The sequence below is a fragment of the Myotis nattereri genome (genome assembly GCF_964212035.1).
Source record: "Myotis nattereri genome assembly, chromosome: X".
In the NCBI taxonomy this organism is placed as follows: Eukaryota; Metazoa; Chordata; class Mammalia; order Chiroptera; family Vespertilionidae; genus Myotis; species Myotis nattereri.
In genome coordinates, this window is record NC_138078.1 from 55,037,631 (window position 1) to 55,055,254 (window position 17,624).

General features: G+C 41.6%; 1 protein-coding gene and 1 pseudogene across 3 annotated transcripts in view; both read left to right on the forward strand.

Moving 5' to 3' along the window:
• Positions 1-17,624, forward strand: part of CHIC1 (cysteine rich hydrophobic domain 1) — a gene marked incomplete at its 5' end in the record, with an annotated part of 179,617 nt that overhangs the window by 139,016 nt on the left and 22,977 nt on the right. Inside the window, one exon of one of the 2 annotated variants that reach the window (XM_081080882.1) lies at positions 7,199-7,282. The exons of the other annotated variant lie outside the window; for it this stretch is intronic. Coding sequence (XP_080937008.1) covers positions 7,199-7,273 — 75 coding nt within the window. The 3' untranslated portion in view covers positions 7,274-7,282. The remainder of the gene's footprint in view (positions 1-7,198; positions 7,283-17,624) is intronic. 2 annotated transcript variants of the gene reach the window in all.
• LOC308510833 (mitochondrial import receptor subunit TOM40 homolog) lies at positions 15,970-17,153 on the forward strand (annotated as a pseudogene). The gene has a single exon. The product of its transcript is annotated as a mitochondrial import receptor subunit TOM40 homolog (transcript).

The window sequence follows — 17,624 nt, forward strand, 5'->3', positions numbered from 1 at the left end:
CTCTCCAGTTCCATCCATGCTGTTGCAAATGGTAAGAACTCCCCCTTTTTTTTTTTGTTTTACTGCAGCATAGTATTCCATTGTGTAGATGTACCACAGTTTTTTAATCCACCCATCTACTGATGGGCACTTAGGCTTATAAATGAATTCGGCAATAAAAGCTTTCATTTCTGATTTTATTTATTCGTGTCCTCTCTCTTCGCTTCTTGAGGAGTCTGGCTCATCAATCTTGTTTATCCTTTCAAAGAACCAGCTCTTGGTTTCATTGAATTTTTATTGTGTTTTTTTCTCTTTGTCATTTATTTCTGCTCTAATCTTTATTATTTCCTTCCTTCATTTATTGTTGATTTGTCTTGTGTTTTGATGTAGGCCTGTAGTGCTATGAACTTCCCTCTCAGGACTGCATTCTCTGTGTTCCAGAGATTTTGAGTTGTGTGTTCATTTTCACTTGTTCCCAGGAAGTTTTTTATTCTTTTCTTGCTCTTGTTCATAACCCATTCATTTAATGACATGCTATTTAGCCTCCATGTGTTCGAATGTTTTGGGGTGTTTTTACTGTAGTTAATTTCTAATTTCATTCCACTGTGATCTGAGAAGATGCTTGATATGATTTCAATCTTCTTGAACTTGTATATACTTGTTCTGTGTCCTAACATGTGGACTATCTTGTGGATGAGCCATGTGCACTTGAGAAGAATATACATTCTGCAGCTTTGGGGTGAAATTTTCTATAAATGTCATTTAAATTCATCTGATCTTGTGTGTCCTTTAGAGTCACTGTTTCCTTGTTGTTTTTTTTATCTGGAAGATCTCTCCAGTGAAGTCAGGGGGTGTTAAAGTCCCCTGCTATGACTGTATTGTTGTTGATCTCTCCCTTAAAGTCCTCTGGAAGTTTTTTTGTATATTTAGTTGCTTCTATATTGGGTGCATATATATTTACCATGGCTATACACTCTTGTTGGATTGATCCCTTTAGTATTAGGTAGTAACCTTTGTTGTCTCTTGTGATGGCCTTAATTTTGAAGACTATTTTGTCAGATATAAGTATTGGTACTCCAGCTTTTTTTTCTTTTCCATTTGCATGGAAAAATTGATGTTTCTATCTCTCCCTCTCTCTTCCTCCCTGAAATCAATAAAATATATTTTTTTAAAATAATGATGGTGTGGGATACAATTCCCCACTGTCAATTTTTCCATGGAAGATAAGGTTTGTCACCAAAATGTTTCATGAAACTAGAAAAATTCTGGATCCAGTCTAATTCATATGTAGGAAATTAAATTTTACATACAATTGACTAAACTAGATCTTAATAGCCATAACTATTAAAATACAACTTTCCCCTAAAATAGCCCTCATTTTTATTAAAGAACCAAAGTAAGACCAAATCATTTACTGCATTAAGTTCAGTTTTAATTTGGCCTGATTATTTGTATAAACACAACAGGAATAGCAATTGTCATATAACCTTTATAAACCTGCTTTGCTAGAATCTCACAAGAAATTTTCAGATTGAACTTAGCCTTTCAGGGCAAAGAAGCCAAGCCGCACAGTTGCCATCAGGCTTTGCCTACAATATATATAGGTTTGAGTAAATTCCTCAAGTTCTTTAGATCCCCAAAATGTCTTTCTTTGTCATCTATAAGGAAAGCAACCTTCGTCCCTTACCTGGAAAGACTGTCATGAACCATGTAAAGAAGCAAGGTACCAGGCCATTTTTCCAAGAGGCTTTTATTGGCTTCAAAGTCAATCTTCATTCCTTACAGCTTTTTTGCTGATATTGAGTCTATCCATGTCTCTCTCAAGCATGATATTACAGTCAAACTCTTGGTTAATAAAACCACAACTGGAAACTGATTTTGTGTGTCCTCCTATGAAGAAAACAGTTTCCTATTGGATTCATGCAAATAAACATATTGCCATGAAAATAATACTCATTAAGAGTTTTTAAATTCTGGAGGGATCAAGTAGGGAGAAAAATAGAAATGCTTTAATATTGCTTATCAAGGTACAATTTACCAAATTTCTCCAAGAAAACAAATGTTTCCTTATACTTGGAAAAAATAAAAATTAAGTATAAGAAAAATAATTTTTTTCATTTTATTTAGCCTCATAATTAATTCTTATTTATCCTGATCATTTACCAGTATTTCTATGAATGCAGTTCTTTCTTAGACTTTTATAAATTTTTATTTATTTTAAAGGTATGATCTGAATATTTATTCTCAGAAATTCATATTTTAGAATAAGTTAGAAGATGCAACATTTTGCAAATGCATCAGAGTAAAACAATAATTGTCACTAAATGACAAAAAATACTTTAAATGACATGGTTATAGATCTGATTATAATGCAATTGACAAAGAAATTTCCTTATTTTGTAACATCATTTTAAGATAATAGTTATAATTACAAATAAAAGTATATCAGACTAAGAAATTGATTAATTTGTTCCCCACTGTCATTTGTACCTCTGGTTCTTGTTGGGAAATTACAGTTGGGTTTGAAAAATCAAAGGGAGCTTCTGGCCTTTTCGTTTGTCATTAAAACTACCAATCCACATTACCATCTTTTTTTCATTCTTATTTCTTTTTTCTCATTTCTATTTCCCTTCTTGAGTATTCCTCCTCTGGTGTCTTTCTTCCTAAAATATGTATGTCTTGTTCTTTTTTTCACCTTTTTGTCACATCCTGAATTTTTTTCTCTTTTTGCTTCTTCTCTCCACAAAATCATTCTTCAATTTACTTTCACAGACCCTCTGTGACTTACAAAAACCCTCTGCAACTTCACATGAACCATCTGCAATGCATACAATCATTCTGTGACTTTCCTACTCCCTTTCAATTTGCTTCTTCTTAATTCTTTAAGAAATAAACATTAGAATGCCCTGCTTTCAATTTTTTATTACAAAAATCATATACTTTTTTCCAACTTAATTAGAATTCTTTATTCTTAGAAAACTTAATTTTTAGTGACAACTAAAGTAAGTAATTAGCATTCTTTTTTTAAATTAGCATTCTCTAGGTTGGCAAATTTATGAATACATTTCATAACTTTCAGAAACAGTTTTTTTTCCATTGGCAAATACACTTTAACTTTTAAGAGGCATAACAGAGATAACATCAATCCCTTTTGTAAGCACAGGCAAACACAAACAGTTTATGTTAACTTTATAAGACATCAGTTAAACAGTTTTTTAAAGGCTTTGAGTCACCAATACCTTTTTGTAAAAATATTTTTTATTGATTTCAGAAAGGAAGGGAGAGGGAGAAAGAAACATCAATGATGAGAGAATCATTGATCAGCTGCCTCTTTCATGCCCCCTACTAGGGATCAAGCCCACAACCCAGGCATGTATCCTTGACCAGTTTCAAACCCAGGACCCTTCAGTCCGCAGGCTGATACATTATCCACTGAGCCAAGCTGACCAGGGCCACATCAATTAAACTTAAATTACTCTTTTTTTTTTTTTGAGAGTGTGGAAGGAAATGGGAGAGATAAAGAGAGAGAAACATAAATGTGAGAAAGACACATCAATTGGTTGCCTCCTGTGGGGATTGATCCTGCAACCAAGGTATGTGCTCTTGGCCTGAATCGAGCCCGGGACTCTTTAGTCCACGGGCTGATGCTCTATCCACTGAGCTAACCGGCCAAGACTTAAATTACTTATTTTAATTCTTGGTAATTACTGTATCCCTTTAGTGTGCTCAAAAGTGAGCTGTTTAATTATCTAGTGTCCTTAGCAAATTCTAAGGAGGCTAGAGAAAGGTTGGGGAAAATATCAGGCCCCCCTCTTGAATTTAAAAGTGTCACATTCTTCCCTTAGTTAGGGCAGTGGTCTGAAGAGGAGCCGCACAGCAAATGAGAGAAAAAGACATGAGATAATTTTGCAATATTGGGGGACCAGGCGGCAAGTCCCGAAGGACTTCCACCACTGCTCAGGCTGCTCCAATCTTTTATTGATCTGGAGTAGCCCTTAGGGAAAGGAGGTTTCAATGACACACAGATCAGCAAACAATTTCCAGGAATAGACAAAGTATCTGATTAGCTCATCAATAGATTTCCGGGAGTAGGCAGAGTATCTGAATAACAATAATCAACAAGGATCTACATAAGTAGCTAAGGAATTAAGGGAACTAAGGTGGGGATGCTTCAACTATTATTACCTAAACTAACTGGGTGGTACACAGTTCTGACCTTTGCTAGAACTTCAAAGGTTACTAGCTTTTGGGGGGGTCTCTGTCTAAACTCAGCTAGTGAAGACAATGAATGGACTCCGGCACAGTGGCCCCTGCCACTTCCACAGCCTGAACAGGGTTTTGGGGTGACATTAATTTCCCCATTGTTCCCAGGACAGCAGAAGCTCCCCACCCTCCATGAGAAGGATTTAGAGAGTTAAAAGACATATCATTTGACAGAAGATGAAAGAGCATACAATGGAGTCAGGACAGTCACTTCAATAAATGGTGTTGGGGAAATTGTAAAAAAATGAAACTAGATCACCAACTTACACCATACACATGAATAAACTCAAACTGGATAAAAGACTTAAATGTAAGTCTTGAAACCATAAAAATCCAAGAAGAAATCATAGGCAGCAAAATCTCAGACATTTTTCATAGCAATATGTTTAGAGATATATCTCCTAAGACAACAGAATCTAAGGAGAAAATAAACAACTGGGACTACATTAAAATGCTTCTGCACAGCCAAAGAAACCATCAACAAAACGAAAAAGAGCCCACTGTATGGGAGAACATATTTGGCAATGATACATCTGATAAAGGGTTAACATCCAAAATATATAAGGAACTCATACAACTTAACAGAAGGTAGACAAACAGTCCAAGGGAAAAGGACCTAAATAGGCACTTCTCTAATGCAAAAATACAAATGGCCAAGAGGCATGAAAAAATACTCAGTCACTGATCAGCAGAGAGATGTAAATTAAAATGACAATGAGATATTACTTCACATCTGTTAGAATGGCTACCATCAACAAATCAACAAATCACAAAAGCTGGCAAGGATGTGGAAAAAGGGAATCCTAGCAAGCTGCTGCTGGGAATGTAGACTGGTGCAGAAAACAGTATGGAGTTTCTGTTGTGCCCAGATTTCAAGGTTCCCAAAAGCCCATCAGGGAGCCAGTGAGTCCGATGCAAAAGCAAAGAGTCCTTCATTTTGAACTAGTTCGGCTCCCCGACCACACTCACCGATACAACAACAGTAAGCCCAGTGGCCGAAAGAGAGCGAGGCCTGATGAGATTGTGGGTTTTATAGTACGGGCAGGGGAGGGGACTGTGGGCCCCGCCAATTGGCCAGGCGCGAGTCGGGTCTTGTTACACAGGATGTGGTCATATTGATGGCGTGCACTTCCCTTGATTATCATTGGTTAGTCCAGAGAAATCCTGGGCGTGGCCAGCAGAGTCCTGGGCTTCCGGGAAGAAGCCCCCGCTGAGCACATGGCTCTGCCCAAAAATGGAGGACCAAGGGCAAGATGGAGGGCGCAGTCCTCGCTCCCCCAAGGGCGAGCTGAGCCCGGGCTCCAGGGGCCAGTCCGGTTGCCGGCGGTCCAGCAGATCGACCAGTTCCAGCCCAGACAGGAAGTCCACATCCTCTGTCTCGTCCCCGGGGGCGCTGGTAATCGCCTCCTCCTCCATCTCCTCGGGTAAGGGCACACGGCCCGCCGCCGCCGCTACCGCTGCCGCATGGGTCCGGTCCGGGGGCGGCGGGCGGGTGGCCTGCGCCGGGCTCCTGCCGTGGGCTGGGGAGTCGGTGCCCGAGGCCGCCAGCAGCGTGGTCAGGCTGTGCCTCATGGGGCCCGGCGGCCGGCCCACGTAGGCCCCGCGATGACTCGCCCTTTCAGTTTCCTCAAAAAAATTAAATATGGAACTGCCATTTGACCCAGTGATCCCACTTCTAGGAATATATCCTAAGAAAACCAAAATACCAGTCAGAAAGAATGTATGCACCCATATGTTCATAGCAGCACAATTTGAAATAGCTAATATCTGGAAATAGCCCAAGTGCCCATCAGTAGATGAGTGGATAAAAAAGCTTTGGTACATTTATACCATGGAATACTATGCAGCAGTAAAAAAAAAAAAAAAAAGATGGCTCAACCTTTGAGACAGCATGGGGGAACCTGGAGTGTGTCATGCTAAGTGAAATAAGTCAGCCAGAGAGACAAGTATCATATGATAGCACTCATATGTGAAATCTAAGTGAAAAAATAAACTGGTGAATGGAGTGGATTGATTTAGAGACATCGAAGCATTGAACAGAGTATGGAACCTTGGAGGGAAGGTGTGGGAGGTTGGTGGGTGGGAGATAATCGACCAAGGACCTTATATTCATATATGCATTGTCCATGGACACAGAAATGGGGTGGTGAGGGCCTGGGGCAGTGATGGTCTGGGGGGGGGGGGCTGGAGGAGGTCAATGGAGGAAAAAAGGGGACATATGTTATACTTTCAACAATAAATAATTATATTTTTTAAAAGACATATATCATCACATTTTTCTTTTTGAGTTTTACTGTGCTTGAGGGAAGTGAGATCTTTTTCCCATCTTTGAACCATTAACTTGGATCTTTCTGAGTAGAATATTTATGATGTGACAATATAAAAGCTTGCATATAATAGATTTATCCTATTTATTAGACCTTTGGCAAAATAATTCTATGTTACAATAAAAGATCATCTTTTTATGGGTCATTGGTTCATAACTATAGGTAGACCAATTGGCCAGAATACTACCCAGGGGGCTACGATTGGGTACTGAAGCTAGGCTCCCCACCCCCATGCTTAAGAGTCAAGGATTACACAGAAAATAACAATCATACAAACAAGGAGCAGGCAACTATATAGCAGTATGATTCCCATTCAGATTTCTCTAAGCAATAATATCCCAAATTAAAAAAAGCAACTGTTAAGACTCTCTACAAGAAAAGCAAACAATACCCAAAAATTTATATACCACAACCAAAAGAGCACTCTAACCAAATCCCACACTTGGAAAGTGGGATTATCTTTTTTACTGAGCTATGCCTACTGCTGTGCAGCACCTATTGATTTCTAAATGAATCCCAAATGGTCTAAAGGAGCCAATTGGTGGGGCAGGGGCTCCTGGTCATGCACAATAAAAAGTTTACCTGGTTTGGGCTCAACAGCCCACCAACAACCTATTTTCCTCCCCCAGCTGGACGTAGCAGACAACCAGCACCAAGAGAGAGGAAAGGACAGTTCCCAAATAAAATCACTTGGCAGCTGCTAAGAACTCCAGGTACATTAAGCATTTTTCTACACTATTTTGCTTCTATATCTGCTTCTAATGCCTGTTTTTAACCACTATGCTATTCTGACATTGTAAATTGCCTATGTGTTTATATATATAAAAGCCTAAGAAACCACCTGACCATTCAACTGGTAGCTATGACGTGCACTGACTACCAGGGGGAAGATGCTCAACGCATAGGCATGGAAACATGAAACAGACTGATGAATCTCAGAGGGAAGGGGGGAGAGGGGAGGGTGGGAAAAGATTAACCAAAGATCTTATATGTACACTAGAGGCCCAGTGCACAGATTTGTGCACCGGTGGGGTCCCTAGGCCTGGCCTGCGGGGATCGGGCCGAAACTAGCAGTCCAACATCCCCCAAGGGGTCCTGGGTTGCGAGTGGGTGCAGGCCAGGCTGAGGGACCCCACCAGCGCACGAATCCGTGCACTGGGCCTCTAGTGTATAAAATAAAGAAATGTGTATATGTTTACATTCATAGGCAATGTATGATATACTGAGAAAAGACCCATGAATTCTACCTTGGTGGAGTTTTGAATGTTCAAAATGTTTAACATAAGCAGCAGTATACAATCACAATGAAAGAATTGAATTAGCATCTTTACTGGTACTTATCAGAAGTCATAGATTGTGAAATTACTCTTCATTAGAAACAAAAATGTTGTGACATCATATCTTCTTTCCAGCCTTTTCACATTACCTTACTTAATCCTGTTAGGTGTAATTATTCCTGTTTTACAAAAGAAACCAAGGGTAAAACAGTTCAACTACTTTCTTAAGATTATCTAGAAATAAATACCAGGCAGAAACCAGAAAGCATAAAGTCAGGTCTACAATAAAAATAATATAAATCCAGTGCTTCTTTTCCTAAATAATGACTGACTTCCAAGAATGGTAAGGCAGGTAAAGGGTGCCATTTTAAGGGAGTAAGAAACAACCATATAGGGACACAGAATATGCCATGAAGAGAAGCAGTAGATCAACATGGCCATTGAATCCTGTGGCTGATGTTTGGAAGAGGAAATAAGGCTGATGAAAGATGGGTTGGGGGATAACTACACACTGACACAAATTGTATTTGCTGATGCTTTTTATTGAACTATCAGAGCTCTGTAAATAATAGAATTTGAGAGCTGGTGGCCTCCTTCAAGGACAACTACTGGAGAACTGAGGATGGTGCTTCACATCCCTTAAATTGTAGGAGCAAGGACCCTCTATTCTATTCTTAGACACAAGGGAAGTCAGTTTAATCCTTCCAATTATTGTGGGCACCCCACCCCAATAAGCACCTCTAAGTACTTTGTATTAATTCCTCCCCTTAATTATCCCTATATATCCAGAGTAAGAGTGAAATACAGTTTCTAGGTATTATATCTCCCATGCATCTCTTAAAAGAATTGTGCAATATATATTAAGAGCTATACAGAATTCATACCCTTTCAAACAATTAATTTATATGAATATATATAAAGGAAATGATCAGATTCAGGTAAATATTTATGTATAAAGATGCTCAGGGGTTACATCAGATGAAGAACAGCATGAGAGATCCCTTTGATGCTCAATGCATGGCTCATTCCAAAGAAGGGAGGAGACAGGGATTCCAAAATGGCGGTGAAGTAAGTGGAAGCTACACTGGCATGCTCCCAGGACCAAACTGGAATTACAACTAAAATACAGAAAAACCCTCCTGAATAATCAACTGAAGACTAGCTGGAGAGAACCCTGATAACCAAGGATGGAAAGTGGAGACTACATAGAGACTGGTAGAAGTGTGGAGGAGTGAAAGGGTTGACAAGGCTCCCATAGACAACAGCTGAAGTTTGAGAAGGCTATTACAGCTATGGGGGGTTACAAGTTGGGCACCCTAGCCTAGAACACCAGAACTGAGAAAGGTGCCCACATAATACCTGACTGTGAAAAGCATCAGGGTTGCTATCTGCAACTGAGAGATAGCTGGAAATGTAGGCACCCTCTTAGTGGGACAAGACACAAAATTTCATGTGTAGCCACTCACCTTGGGCTCTGGCAGAGGGAGGGAAGAGTGGATGCAGCTGTGTGAGCAGAATCCAGTGTGAGGGCTTTGGGGTTAAACCACAGAAGGCATACACCCCGGTTTTCTGTGCTAAGTAATTCCCTTATGTGCAGAGGACATCTTTCTCTGGCAGAACTTTGCTATCCAGGAGGATTTTACCGAGGGAGAAAGAAGTTGTCCCACCTTATTGGAAAACCCTTTGCCCTACCCTGTTGAGTTTCTGAGGCCCATTAAGAGACTAAGAATAACAATCAGCATTCAGGATGAAGCAATTGCCCCACCCTGTTTGCAAACCTGTCACCCCATCCTGTTTTTGATAGCCTGAGGTTAATCAATATTTAATACAATCAGACTATAGGCAGAGGCAGGTCTCTGGAGGCTTTGAGTATTTGCCTGATCTAATTAGGGCCCAGGGCTAGAAAAAGAAGAGTTTGGTACATATCTAGGTCGTTTTCAAAGAAACACAACCCCAGCATACAGAGCCCCAAGATGTTGACTGCTGATTGCTTCAAACAGGGTACTCAGGGCCAGTCAGAAACAGCGTATAACACTGTACTGCACTAGAGATTGGAGGCATAGCAGATCTACCTAATACAAAGACACAAGCACAAACAGACAGCCAAAATGGGGAGACAAAAAAACAAGCCCCAAATGAAAATACAAGAGAATTCTCCAGAGAAAGAGTTAAATGAGATGTATATAAGAAATTTATCAGACATATAATTCAGAATGATGATGGCAAAGATGCTCAACATAATGAGAAAAAATACAGTAACTGTGAAGAATGATATAGAACTACTAAAGAACACAATGGAAGGAATACAAAGCAGATTAGGGGAAGCTGAGGCTTGGATCAGTGAATTAAAAGACACAGTAGAAAAACATTAATCAAAGAACCAAAAAGAAAAAATAATAATAAACTGGAAGACAACCTAAGGAAGCTGTGGGACAACATGAAAGGTAACAGTAATAATTGGAGAGCCAGGAGGGAAAGAAAGGGAGCAGAGGATAGAGAATGTATTTGAAGAAATAATGGCAGAAAACTTTCCTAATCTGGTGAAAGAAAAAGTCTAAAAAATTCAGGAGGCATAGAGAACCAAGCAAGAAAAACACAAACAGGCCCATGCCCAGACCCATCATAATTAAAATGCCAAAAATTAAAGACAAAGAGAGAATCTTAAAGGCAGCAAGAGAAAAGCAAACTGTTACCTAGAAAGGAGCTCCCATAAGGCTGTCAACTGATTTGTCATCAGAAACTCTACATGCCAGAAGGGAATGGCATGAAGTACTCAAGGTAATGAAAAGCAAGGATCTGAAACCAAGATTACTATATCCAGCAAGGCTGTTGTTCAAATTAGATGGTGAAATAAAGAGCTTCCCAGACAATAAAAGGCTAAAGGAGTTTGTCAACACCAAACCAGCACTTCAAGAAATGTGACAGGGACTGCTGTAATGAGAAGAAATAGTCAGAGAGAGAAACATAGGCATATAGAATTAAAATGGCAATAAATAAGTACCTTTCAATAATAACTTTAAATGTAAATGGATTAAATGCTCTAATAAAAAAACATAAGGTAGCTGAATGGATACAAAAACATGACCCAACTATATGCTGTCTACAAGAGACCCACCTCAAAACAAGACACATAGTACTAGAGTGAAGGGGTGGAATAAAAATTTCCATGCAAATGGAAATGAAAGAAAAGCTTGGGTGGCACTACTCATATTTGAGAAAATAGATTTCAAAATGAAGGTCATCACAAGAGACAATAAAAGTCACTACACAATACTAAAAGAATAGATATAACAAGAGGGTATAACCCTGGTAAACATATATGCACCCAATATAGGAGTACCTAAATATATATATTTTTTTTAAGTTCTGGAGGATATTTAGGGAGAGATAAACAGAAATCCAGTCAAGGTAGGGGACTTTAACACCCTGCTGACTTCACTAGATAGATCTTCCAGACTGAAATTAACAAGGAAACAGTGACTCTAAATGACACACTGGACCACATGGATTTAATTGACATTTTTAGAACATTTCACCCCAAAGCTACAGAATATATTCTTCTCAAGTACACATGGGTCATTTCAAAAAGACTGAAATCACATCAAGCATCTTCTCAGATCATAATGGAATGAAATCAGAAATCAACTACAGTCAAACCACTCAAAAAACAGTCTTAACTCATGGAGGGTAATTGACATGTTTTTCAACAAAGAATATGTTACCAATGAGATCAAGAAAGAAATCAAAAACTTCCTGAAAACAAATAAAAATGACCACACAACAACCCAAAATCTCTGGGAACAGCAAAAGAAGTCCTGAGAGGAAAATTCATACCATTACAGGCCTACAAAAAAAAGAAGAAAAGAAAAGGAAAAAAAAGAAAAGAAAAGAAAGAAAATGTAATGATAAACTATTTAACTGTACAACTTAAAGATTAGAAAAAGAACAACAATAAAAGCTGCAAGTATTATGTACACCATTTGGTTAATTACATGTTGATTTCTTCTTTGCAGTTAGCTAAACTTATCATGTTGGGTTAGGGTCAAGCTCCTCTGGTTAAAACTGCATCTGCAAAATGCTGTGCTACATTTTAACATTGAGCAAGAATAGCATTTATTAAGAACTGCCCAGACCTTCATACCATTGTCCTATCTGACAGCATGCAAGAATATTTTGGAGTGATGGAAATAGTCTATTGTCTTTATGTGTGACCAAATGACTGTATAAAGATTTAAAAAATTAATATAACTGTGCACCTAAAAAGGGCAAATTTTACTGAATATAAATTATGCCTTAATAAACTTGAATTAAAAAGAAGAAAAAAAGCTGAGAGTAAGTAGAAGGAGGAAATAATGAACATTAGAGCAGAAATAAATTACATAGAGACTATAAAAATACAAAAGATCAATGAAACCAAGAGGTGGTTCTTTGAAAGGATAAACAAGATTGATTAACCTTACCCAGGCTCATCAAGAAACAAATAAATGAAATCAGAAATGAAAGTGGTCCCAGTGTCACCCCAATAAATTAAATAAAAATAAATAAATAAATAAATTTTAAAATAAAAAAAAGAAACAAAAGTGGTGAAGTAACAACTGACACCACAGAAATACAAAAGATTGTAAGAAAATACTATGAGCAACTATATGCTGACAAGCTAGACACTGTGGATGATATGGAAAAATTCCTAGAAAAATACAATCTTGCAAAACTGAATCAGGAAAAATCAGAAAACCTGAATAGGTCAATAACAACTGAGGAAACTGAAGGAGTAGTCAAAACAACTCCCAGAAAACAAAAGTCCTGGTCTGGATGGCTTCACAGGGAAGATTTACCAAACATTCAAAGATTAACTAACACCTATACTCCTCAAATTATTCCCAAAAATCCAAGAGGAAGGAACACTTCCAAGCTGTTGTTATAAGGCTAGCATTATCCCAATTCCAAAGCCAGATAAAGACACTACAAAGAAAGAGAATTACAAGTCAATATCCCTGATGAACATAGATGCTAAAATCCTCAACAAAATATTAGCAAATCAGATCCAGCAATAGATTAAGAAGATCATACACCATGACAAGTGGGATTCATTCCAGATATGCAAGGCTGGTGCAGTATTCACAAACCAAAAAAGTGATCCATCACATAAACAAATTGAAAGACAAAAATCCCATGATGATATCAATAGGTGCAGAAAAAGCATTTGACAAAATCCAACACCCATTTTTTTTTTTAATATGGAACGCTTCACTAATTTGCATGTCATCCTTCCACAGGGGCCATGCTAATCTTCTCTGTATCGTTCCAATTTTAGTTTATGTGCTGCCAAAGCGAGCACCCATTTTTTGATTTAAAAAAAAAATCTCAGCAAAGTGGGATTAGAGGGATTATATATCACCATAATAAAAGCCATATATGGCAAACCTACAGCAAACATCATACTAATGGGCAAAATCTAAAACCATTTCCCCTAAGAACAAGAACAAGACAGGGATGTCCACTTTTACCATAATTATTCAACACTAGAGACCCGGTGCACAGATTCATGCACCAGTGGGGTCCCTCCGCCTGGCCTGCAGGGATTGGGCCAAAACTGCTTCTCTGACATCCCCCTAAGAGTCCCAGATTGCGAGAGGGTGTAGACCAGGCCGAGGGACCCCACTGGTGTGCTATTGGGGCCAGGGAAGGACCGTGGGAGGGCTCCAGTCTGTGTCTGGCCCATCTCAACCAATCCAGATTGGGGCCGATCAGGGCAGGTCAGGGAGGGACCGTGGGAGGGCTCCAGGGCATGTCCAGCCCATCATGCCCAGTCCTAATCAGCGGGACCTCAGTAACAAGCTAACCTACTGGTCGGAGCATCTGCCCCCTGGTGGTCAGTGTGCGTCATAACGACTGGTCAAATGGTCAAATGAACAGTCAAACACGTAGCATATTAGGAATTTATTATATAGGACCAGAGGCCTGGTGCATGACATTTGTGCACTGGTGGGGGGAGGGGGTCCCTCAGCCTGGCCTGCACCCTCTTGCAGTCTGGAACCCCTCGGGGGATGTCCACCTAAGCGAGGAGGCACACATCCCCCAAGAGGTCCTTAGTGCTGCCACAGAGGTGAGAGAGCTCCTGTCACCACCGCTGTGCTTGCCAGCCATGAGCCTGGCTTCTGGCTGAGCAGCACTCCCCCTATGGGAGCGCACTGACCACCAGGGGCAGCTCCTGCATTGAGCATCTGCACCCTGGTGGTCAGTGCATGTCATAGAGACCAGTCATTCTGCTGTTCAGTCGATTTGCATATTAGCTTTTTATTATATAGGACTAGAGGCCCAGTGCACAAAAATTTGTGAACTCGGGAGAGGGGTAGATTCCTCAGCCCAACCTGTGCCCTCTCACAGTCTGGGACCCCTCGGGGGATGACCATCTGCTGGCTGAGGCCTGCTCCCCATGGGATTGGGCCTAAGCTGGCAATCAGACATCCCTCTGGCAGCCCAGCAGCCATCAGGGGATGTCCACTTGCCAGTGGGGAGCAGACCTAAGCTGCAGTCGGACATCCTTAGCTCTGCTGAGGAAGCAAGAGAGGCTCCCACCACGGCTGTGCTGGCAGCCATCAGCCTGACTTGTGGCTGAGCAGAGCTCCTGCATATGAGAGCTCACTGACCACCAGAGGGCAGCTCCTGCATTGAGCGTCTACCCCCTGGTGGTCAGTGTGTGTCATAGTGACCAGTCATTCCCAGTCTTTCTGCTGTTAGGGTCAGTTTGCATATTACCCTTTTACTGTATAGGATAGAGGCCTGGTGCACTGGTGGGGGCCGGCTGGTTTGCCTTGAATGGCATCCCGGATCAGGGTGGGGGTCCCCACTGGGGTGCCTGGCCAGCCTGGATGAGGGCTGATGGCTGTTTATTAGCTTTGTATTATATAGGATAGTACTGGAAGTCCTAGCAATAGCAATCAGACAAGAAGAAAACATGACGGGCATCCATTGGAAAGAAGGTAATAAAACTCTCATTATTCACAGATGACATGATATTATACATTAAAAAAACATAAAGACTCCACCAAAAAACTACTAGATTTAATAAATGAATTCAGCAATAGAGCAACATACAAAATTAACCCACAGAAATCAATGGCATTTTTATACACCAATAATGAATTCTCAGAAGGAGAAACTAAACAAACAACCCCATTTACCACAGCAACAAATAAATTGTTATGTAGGAATAAACTTAACCGAGGAGTTAAAAGACTTGTACTCAGAAAACTACAGAACATTGAAAAAAGGGATAGAATAAGATATAAACAAGTAGAAGAATATGCTGTGTTCATGGACTGGTAGAATTAACATCATTAAATTGTCCGTAATACCCAAAGCAATCTACAGATTCAATGCAATCCCTCTTAAAATAACAATGGCATTTTTCACAGATCTAAAAAAAAAAAAAAATACTCCAAAAAATTATATGAAACCAAAAAAGACCCCGAATCACTGCAGCAAGATAGAAGAACAAAATTGGAGGGGTCACAATTGCAGATATAAAGTTATACTACAAAGCCACTGTAATTAAAACAGCCTGATACTTGCACAAAAACAGACATATAGATCAAAGGAACAGAACAGAGAACCCAGAAATTGACCCAAGCCATTACGCTCAATTAAATTTTACAAAGAAAGCAAGAGCCTACAATAAAATCAAGAGAGTTTCTTCAGTGAATGGTGTTGGAAACATTGGACAGACACATGCAAAAAAATGAAACTAGACCATCAACTTACACCATACACATGAATAAGCTCAAACTGGATAAAAGACTGAAATATGTCAGGAAACCATAAAAATCCTAGAAGAAACCATAGGCACCAAAATTTCAGACATCTCTCATTGCAATATATTTGCTGATACATCTCCTAGGGCAAAGGAAAGGAAGGAGGAAATAAACAAATGGGACTACCTCAAAATAAAAAACTTCTGCACATCCAAAGAAACCATCAACAAAATGAAAAGGGAGCCCACTGTGTGGGAAAACATATTTGTCAGTGATACACATAATAAAGGGTTAATATCCAAAATATAAGGATCTCATACAATTTAACAAAAGGAAGACCAACAATCCGATTAAAACGGGCAAAGGGGCCACGGTGGTGGCGGCAGCGGCAGTGGGTTCAGTTGCGCGTGGCGCACGGGGTGGGAGAGGAGCCCAGGCCAGGAACAGGCGCTGCCGCCAGCAACCATGGGGAACGTGTTGGCCTCTAGCTCACCGCCCGCAGGGCCACCGCCGCCGCCCCGCGCCCGCCCTCGTGGATCTGCCGCCTCCACCCTCTCCTCGGGGCTTCACACTGCCGCCGCTTGGGGGCGGCCTGGGTGCTGGGGCCGGCGCGGGTCGAGGTTCAGAACAGACTCCCAGGACTGCAGGACGATGGTGCAGGTTCGAGGAGTGCCACCGGAAGTGCAAGGAGCTGTTTCCTATTCAGATGGAAGGTGTCAAGCTCACAATCAACAAAGGGCAGAGTAACCATTTCCAGGTGAACCACACAGTAGCCCTCAGCACAATCGGGGAGTCCCAACTACCATTTCGGGGTCACGTACGTGGGGCAAAGCAGCTGAGTCCCATGGAGGCATTCCCCGTGTTGGTGAGTGGCATGGACAATAGTGGCAGCCTCAATGCTCAGGTCATTAACCAGCTGGGCCCCGGCCTCAGGTCCAAGATGGCCATCCAGACCCAGCAGTCTAAGTTCGTGAACTGGCAGGTGGACGGGGAGTACCGGTTCTGACTTCACAGCAGCCGTCACCCTCGGGAACCCAGACGTCCTGTGGGTTCAGGAATTCTCGTGGCCCACTACCTCCAGAACATCACGCCATGTCTGGCACTGGGCGGAGAGCTGGTCTACCACCGGCGGCCTGGGGAGGAGGGTACTGTCATGTCTCTAGCTGGGAAATACACATTGAACAACTGGTTGGCGACAGTAACGCTGGGCCAGGAGGGCATGCACGCGACATACTACCACAAAGCCAGTGACCAGCAGCAGGTAGGCGTGGAGTTTGAGGCCAGCACAAGGATGCAAGACACGAGCGTCTCCTTCGGGTAGCAGCTGGACTTGCCCAAGGCCAACCTCCTCTTCAAAGGTTCCGTGGACAGCAACTGGATCAGGGGCGCCACGCTGGAGAAGCAGCTCCAGCCCCTGACTCTGACACTGGCCCTCGGGGCCTTCCTGAATCACCGAAAAAAAAAGTTCCAGTGTGGCTTTGGCCTCACCATCAGCTGAGCCCCTCCTGGCTCCTGCCTCCCACTCCCTCCCTCCTTGAGATTCCCCCTGCTCTTCCCCGATAGAGGGGAGACCTAGCGCCCCTCCCTCGCCCTTCCCTCCCTCCTTGGTGGTGGGGGGGGGGGCAGCGGAAAGGAGGGGGCCATCACCCCAGCAGCTGAAGGGGGAATTCTAGAACCACGGGCGCTTCAGCATTCGGAGCACCGGGGGCTGTGTGCCCAGTGGACCTGGGGCCCAGAAGGGGTTCTGGAATCGAAGGGCACGCCAGATTCTGAGCACCAGGGGCAGAGGCTGCCAGACAACCTCAGAGAGGTGTTGGGGCATCGCCACCCCCCCCCCCCAAAGATCTTGGGGCCCCGCCCCAAGGGGGCAGCAAGAGGAGCTTCCCCATCCCAGGTCTGCCCTCCACCCACTTTCCCATCCACTCCTCTGTATAAATCATGTTTATAAGTTATGGAAGAACTGGGACATTTTACAGAAAAAAACAAAAACAAAAACAAAATAAAAACAGGCAAAGGACCTGAAT